We start from the raw sequence: 7,544 nt of genomic DNA, 5'->3' as shown, positions 1-7,544 counted from the left end.
GAGAGAGAGAGAGAGAGAGAGAGAGAGAGAGAGAGAGAGAGAGAGAGGGAGAGTCAGTGTCGGGAAAGTTGCTAACTTTATGCCCCGCTTGTTTAGATTGGGCAGGAAAGCGGTTCCCCGGTTCTCAGCATTGTTGGTAATTTGGCACCGACTTCGTTACCAACCAGCCGGTGCCGTCAACGATTTAGCTGTAATCACGAAGCTGGACGAGTTTCCTCAACTCTGAATCCCAAGAACGTTGAAGGTGTTCGTAAGCGTAGTTCGTATAAGCATTAGTCGAACCCTTTGGATCGAATCTAGCAAGACGGAATATCAACGCCAGCTGACTATGCTCGTTGAGCAGTTGACCTGGTTTCTACGTTTATCGCATGGAAACGCGCGAATGTTACAGTTGGTACGTGTTGGTGTAAGATTAATCGTTAATTACGTTGGCTGCTTGATATTTCATTAATCTCTACTAATCAATCAAAAAACGTTTGGTTAATAATTACTTTTAAATTCATTTTTAAAATCATTTTCCGCGAATAATAAATTACTACTTAATTAATTGTTATTTTTACTTTGAAATTTGTGACGTGAAATTACGTGAAATTTTAATTCTTCAAAAAGAGTATTTTATTATTTTGAAGATCGCTTGGAAATTATTACGGAACAAGTGAAAGTTATTTCAATTAAAATTGTAACTGCATTTGATGAAAAAGGAAAAGAAAAATAATTTTATGTGTATCTTCAATTAAATTGTAAATTCAATATTAAATTTTAGAACGTATTATTATATTATTATCGAAACATAAACTGTGCATAAACTACTTGTTTGTAATACGTAGCAGTTACAAATACAAACTATCGCTTTCAGGATAGTGAATCTTGCAAGCAGTTTGACTCGGTCATATTCGCACACTCTACTCTGTACATGATATATTTACAGCTCAGTTTCTCCGCTTCCTGTAACTTATCGAGTATCTAGTTGGAACTTGGAAGGATAATGTAGGATTGTAGTGAGTATATATATCGGCTGTAAAAGCGATATTCTAACTTGAAATGTAGATTCTCGACTCGCGAAGTGTTGACTCGTTAATCAATGCTCAACCCTTTGCATATCGATATCATTTTATCAAAATGTTCGTCATATTTCTCGTCTCTGATCGCGATGTAAGAAATATTTTAGCATACGAATAAAATTCTATTATTCGAAACTTTCTCTCTTATATGTATTTTAAATTCACGACGAATATAATTTTAAAAACTGTACGGAATTTCACATTTTGCATTTATTTCACTTCGATAGTTTTACGAGAAAAGTGAAGAAATTCTGAACGGGGGAGTACAATCATTTAAAATATATGTAATTTTCCCGCGATGAATATAGCGGCGCTCTGTAGCGATGTTGATGCGCGCGCAACTGCGCCTAACTTCAAGCAGTTGTCGGTTCAAATAGCCTAGTGGGACGTAACTGAATTTTTTCTGGTTTTAAAGTGAAAGTTTTTGTGGGTTTTTAGAATGTTTTGTGGAATGTTTTTATCATCAAAAGTTCAGTGTTATTACTCCATAAACGAATATTTCTACAACGAAAATGGATAACATAAAATACCAGGTATTAATATTGTATTTAATATTGTAATTTCGGAGGTTAGATTTAAGAAAGCGAAATAGGATTGTTACGTCAGCCAGTTTTTTATACATATATATGTATCTTTTATCTCATCAATTAAGATATATTAATTAATATAGTCCAAAGTTTTCTTAAAAACGTTGATAATCTTTGAGCATACTTTGTTAAAATTTCTTTTAAAAGTTCCATAACTGCGTCAATATCTGGCAGAAATGCAGATGTTAACCTAGTCGTTATAAATAATTTTCGAGCATTTTCAATTTTACGATCATCAGGTGCGTGAAAAAGAACGTTGGAACATAAAAATTTATGAACCGTGAAAAGGAAAAGATATACGCTTACGTATACTTTTACAAGTTATCCAGCAATCGTTTAGCCAACCATTCGCTTCATTTCCTCGCTATATACTCTCCAATAACTTCGAGACGTCACGAGTTCTAGCGAACGAGTGGACTGTTTATACGCTTCCAATAACCGCAGAACAGTTGCCAACTGTCGCAACCGTCGATTTCCACGTTCCTTCCCGCTCGCGAACTTACTTTCTCCCAATCTCACTATTCGCAATGTAATCCCAATTTCGAAATTCTTCCTCGCATTCCGTAGGATAGCTTCATAGCTGACTTCCTTAATAAGAAGAGACCATGGGGAGGGTACGTAATGGGACACGAAAAAAAAGGGGATCGATTAACTTTTTCACGGTTCGTAGAATTCATTTGAAATCGATACTTTATACTTACGATCGCTCGAGAAATTTACCGGAGAGAAATAGTGTCTGAATAGTATTTGTAAAATATGGACAAGTTTAATGAGTTCGTGTATGTATATATGAAAAATTTTAAAATTTGCCAATTATTCTTTTATTTATTTTTTTTTTATTAATTAATTCTTTTGATTTGATGCAACGTACTCTTATATTCACTTGATTTTCTCGAAAAATAAAAATTTATCCGATAAAATTTTCTATTTAAACAATTCTGAAACTTGATTTATTCGAAAATGAATCTTCAAAATAGAAATAATTTTATTCCTTCTTTTCGGTTTGTTCTTTCGATCCTTGCTCGGTTCCATTTTAAATTGTTAAATTATTTATCACATTTGCCCTTTAAAATACGCAATAAAAATTAAAAAAAATTACGTGTCAAAATCTCTTTCGCTCTTTTTCTCTGGTTACAATAAACCGTGTTTAAACGTCATTGTTAAAGCAACGTGAAGTAAACTCCATTACACTGACAGAATGCTCGGTTTAATCGCGATTTTCAAGGAATAGAAGAGCCTGTTCCATGGCCTCCTTGGTGAAGCGATCGGGGGAGGAGGAGGGAGGGGGCTGAGCTTTACGAGTCATACGATGACGTACAGGCAAGTTGGAAGGTTGGCGTTAACACTTGACAAATTATGCTCTTCCTCCTCTTTCACCGGTGGCGACGATCTCCATATTCAGAAGCAACAACAACCACGCACCTCTTTCCCCATACGCCCATATTTAACGCGAAACCAACCTTCTGGAACAACCAAGTGTTGTGTACAGCGTTGCTCGCCTCGTCTAGCCTCTAGCCAAGCCAAGTAATTAATAAGGAATAAAAGTAGTCGTGGCGACGAGGTGGATCGAATGAGTTTGATTAATCGCCTGGGCATAGCATTGATGGATGGTCCCGGCTCGAAATCTCTCGAAGCTTTATCTTGACCTCGATTAATACACAATCTCCGTAATCCTTTCGTTGTGTAAATTAGTCTAAATTCAAGGAAACGTCGTTAACGGCCCTCCAAACCGAGGAGTTAATGTAGATAAATTGAAAACCTGATAACACGAGCTTAAAAACCGGATTCTTAAAACGGCAACGGAATATTATTCCCCATTTTTTCTTCTTCCCTTCTTACTCTCTTCTTCGATATAAATTCGATAAATTTTATGAATCGTTATAGCAAACGCGTGTTATTTAAACGTGGATTAGGAGCTTGCGACTTATGATGCTTGATCGTGTTTGGTCAAGTATAATTAGAATTTTTTCCAAGTGAGAAAAAAATTTGAATAATTGTTATATTAATTAATACTCGTGAGTATATCTTTGTCGATCACGTTTCATGTTCGAAACGCTATGACGAATCGAAAAATTATCAGAGAGGAGGGAAGATGAATCACATTTTTGCACTTCAGAGAAATTTAGGCCGGTCTTTTGTCACGATAAATGATTTCTTTTTTTTCTTCTTTTTTTCACATTCTACCCCGATGATTGTCAATTTTCGCACGTTTCACCTCACGCTCTTTTTCTGGCCGCCCGTGTATCCCTCGAATTGCGTGCGAGACGAAATTCGGGGAACACATGTAAGATTAATCGCGACGCGCGAAACAGTCTGTTGCTCGCGACTCGAAACATGTGTTGCGCATTCGCCACGCTACTTGGGTGGCTCGCTTGGACCGGTGAAATGCTCGATTAACATTGAAATCGCGATCCTGTATCCTGCCAGACTTTTTTCAGATGCTCTCCTATCCTTCGACAAATCGTTGAATCGTTGCGTGAGATCGGCAACGCAAGATTTATAGACCATTCCTTCAGCAAGTGGAGAATTTTTAAGTGGAATATCCTCTTTGATTCCTCGTAGATTTTTTTTTTATTAAATTGGATTAAAGGAAGAAAAAGAAAATGGGAATTTTTATGACATTTCCAAGAAATGTTATCGTTAATTATTCTTGCAATAAAGAAAATTTGGATGCTTCGAATATCGTATCGTTTATTTCTCAGAGTTAATACATTCGCTTTATCGTTTTACTCGAAGCAGAAATTAATCACGCATAGGAGAATTTATTGCTCCGCCTCTACTACGATCTAAAATGCCACTAACACGTGCATTAGCATGTTGTTAAGTGCATCGCATGTACATGCAGATACCGCAAAAGATGAGGTTAAAATATTGCCGCTCGCTGATAGTGCCGCGTGTTCGTTGAACAATTAACGTTAAAGCTACGATAATAACACGAATATAACAATCTATTTTTATGCACGTCGTACTTAACGACGTAAGAATCGTGATAAATTATTTCATTATCAGGTGAAATATTTATTTCCCTTTCTTTAACAAGTTGTAAATGTAATTGTGACTTAAATTATGATAATTAACAGTTTATCAGAGATCTTGTTCAATCAAGAATAGAAAATTGATCGTTCAGATTTTTTTTAAGCAAATTTTTATATTCAAAATTAAATAAAAATATTTAAAAAATGAAGCTTGGAGATTTCTTTTTATCTCTTAAATGCAATAATTTCGATGTAATAAATCAATTAATCTTTAATTCATTCTTAAAATGTACGTATTTAAAATATACATAACAATATAATTGCAATAGAAAAATATAAAAATATAAAGTAAAAATAACTTCGAATATTTTGTCTAGATTCGTCAATCTAGCAAATCTTTCATTTTGGATAGATGGATTAGATGACTAATAAAACTATCAATTTTATTATGAAAAATTTCTTTCTCACTGGATACGAAAAAATAGCGTAAACACACAAAACAAAACACAAAAAACAAATAATACAAATTAATTTACTAATTTTCTTCGTTTCGTAATTTCACTCTTACAACATCAAAGATGGCGAATATAAGAAATGCAATCGATTGTGCAACAGCCAAAATGAAAATATCTGTATTATTACTATTATGTATATATTTATATAGTATTATACAAGATAAAAATAAAGATAAAAATAAAAGTTTAATATAATGCATGCAATTATCATAATTATAAAAAGCGTATTTAAAAAAAGAGCAACTTTTATAAAAATTTCATTTCCTCTCTCAATTATTCGGGATTTGATTCAATAATTTCTTGCACATTTCCGATTTTATCTCTTATCCCATCTTCGTGAGTACATCCATTATAATAAAATAAAGGCTGGAAGAGTTCCTGGAATATTTTTAATACCTATTAAAACTCTCCTGTAGTTTTGGTGCCAAATCGGTGCAGATATCCTGATACACAAACAGTATTAGCTAAAATTGCAACTATAGGAGACAAATACTCGGTGAGATGCTTCCTGTGAAAAAAAATACAATACATTTTTATAATCAACAACAACAGGAAAGAAGTTTGGTAAAACTGATTGAAACTTTCCACGAATACTTTCTACGAATTCTATTTTTTTAGTTATCAATAGTTTCTGATAGGAATTCTCTGTCGAGGAATATTTCATTTTCATGCTTAACCAACGCGTGCAATAACTATATTACAATAAATATAAACGTTAGCTATATTTCATTGAGAGAAATATCGTGAAAAATTTTTACTTTCCTTTCAGGGAATTACGTTCAGATTAAGCTTGATTAGCTCGTCATTTTTAAGATACAAAAATATCGTGGACTTACTTTGAAAAAGTTTCGCAGAAATTATATTAAATTATGGATGGAAAAAGTATATATCGTTATTATATAGTAAACGAAATGATTAAAATTAATTATTTCGAATGTTTAAGATACGAATATAGTTGAAAGAAATTTGTTCTCACTAACCCATCTCTTCGATTTATCGCATTAATCGTTCACTATCGTTTCTCGCACCACGTAGTACGGCAATTGCACCATTTATTTTCTTATTTGATTGCGAAAATCTGTTTCGTCGTCTCCATAAATGCACCGATTCGTCGATGTTTATCGTTAACGACTGAAGTGTGTTAGAGATGTGACTATCGATTATTAATATCCTGTCGATATGTTATTGACACTTAACCATATATCGTTGACGTATAAGGCAGTAGAAAGTTGCCGAGGCCGCGATTCTTTTCTTTTTCATGAAAGATTTTCATATCAAACGATGATCCTTAATTGATCGACCTATCATGATAAATGATTTCAGAAAAGAAAAAAAAATTTTGTATGATAATTTTTATTTTTCATTATTCAATTTTGATAGATAGATAAAAGAATCTAAGGGACGTTTTATTAATCTTATAATTTTTTTTCTTAATTTGAATTTTTCGTAGTTGATAGATAAAAAAAAATCTAAAACTATACGATCAACCACAAAATCAAGTTTCAATTTTCATCTTTTCCGTTATCTAATGAAAGATGATTTTTGTAATTTTTTTTTATCATCAATATCGTGTTTTTAATAGAATAAACGTTTACTATTTTTCGTGAAATATATTTAAACGTATACATATACTTAACAATAATATATAAATAAAATAATTGCTATAAATTTTATCTGATACAAATACAATTATGATTGAAAAACTGGAAAGTCCACCAATCATTCCAATATTCTTCGCAGATTCCATCAATCTAGCGAATCTTTTCCATTGGATACGATAAAATTACAAATATTAAATATTACTATTAAATATTACTACTTAAAAACAATTAAAAGTTATTATCGTATCCAAAGAAAGAAAAATCTATAATAATATTATTAATAAAAATACATTTTTCACTATGAAATATAAATATGCAGAAATATACAATATTACAAATCAGTTTGCTAATTTTCTTCCGTTTCTACCCCATAGTAATTCCATTCTTGAATCTCTGCCGATCCAAAGACGGTGAACACAACGAACCCAATCATCTGTCCAATAACAGCCAGCCAAAATGGATATTTCCATCGTTCCATAGTATGCTACGTTATAAATATACTAGATTAATAAAACATAAAGAAAAAACTTCCATTATTTGTGATAATTATTAAAACGTCTAGATATAATGGAAAAAATTATACGAGATAGAAACATTAATTATTACAATAACATCTGCCGTTTTCCACATGTCGTACTAAATTTAATATTTGGATATTTTTTTTCTCTTTTTTTCGATATTTTCCGATTCTCGCACATTTCTTAAATGAAGAGTTTCATCTCTTACCCCGTCATGCGTAAATAGGCTCACTATAGCAGGGAAAATAAAGGCTGGAAGTGTTCCTGGAGTATTCGTTATACCCATC

The 7,544-nt window shown here is 32.6% G+C and overlaps 2 protein-coding genes across 6 annotated transcripts in view; one reads left to right on the top strand and one right to left on the bottom strand.

The window, feature by feature from the left end:
- Window positions 1–7,544, top strand: part of LOC102680787 (teneurin-m) — a 605,289-nt gene that overhangs the window by 143,790 nt on the left and 453,955 nt on the right. The gene's annotated exons all lie outside the window — the stretch shown is intronic.
- LOC116184930 (putative inorganic phosphate cotransporter) overlaps window positions 5,538–7,544 on the bottom strand; it is a 4,041-nt gene continuing 2,034 nt past the window's right edge. Inside the window, exon 4 of the mRNA XM_031508133.1 lies at window positions 5,538–5,646. Within this exon, the coding sequence (XP_031363993.1) occupies window positions 5,538–5,646 (109 nt within the window). The remainder of the gene's footprint in view (window positions 5,647–7,544) is intronic.

The sequence above is a fragment of the Apis dorsata genome, unplaced genomic scaffold (assembly GCF_000469605.1).
Source record: "Apis dorsata unplaced genomic scaffold, Apis dorsata 1.3 scaffold_74, whole genome shotgun sequence".
Taxonomy (NCBI): Eukaryota; Metazoa; Arthropoda; class Insecta; order Hymenoptera; family Apidae; genus Apis; species Apis dorsata.
The sequence above is the reverse complement of the archived record's forward strand: the minus strand, read 5'-3'. Positions and strand labels throughout refer to the sequence as shown.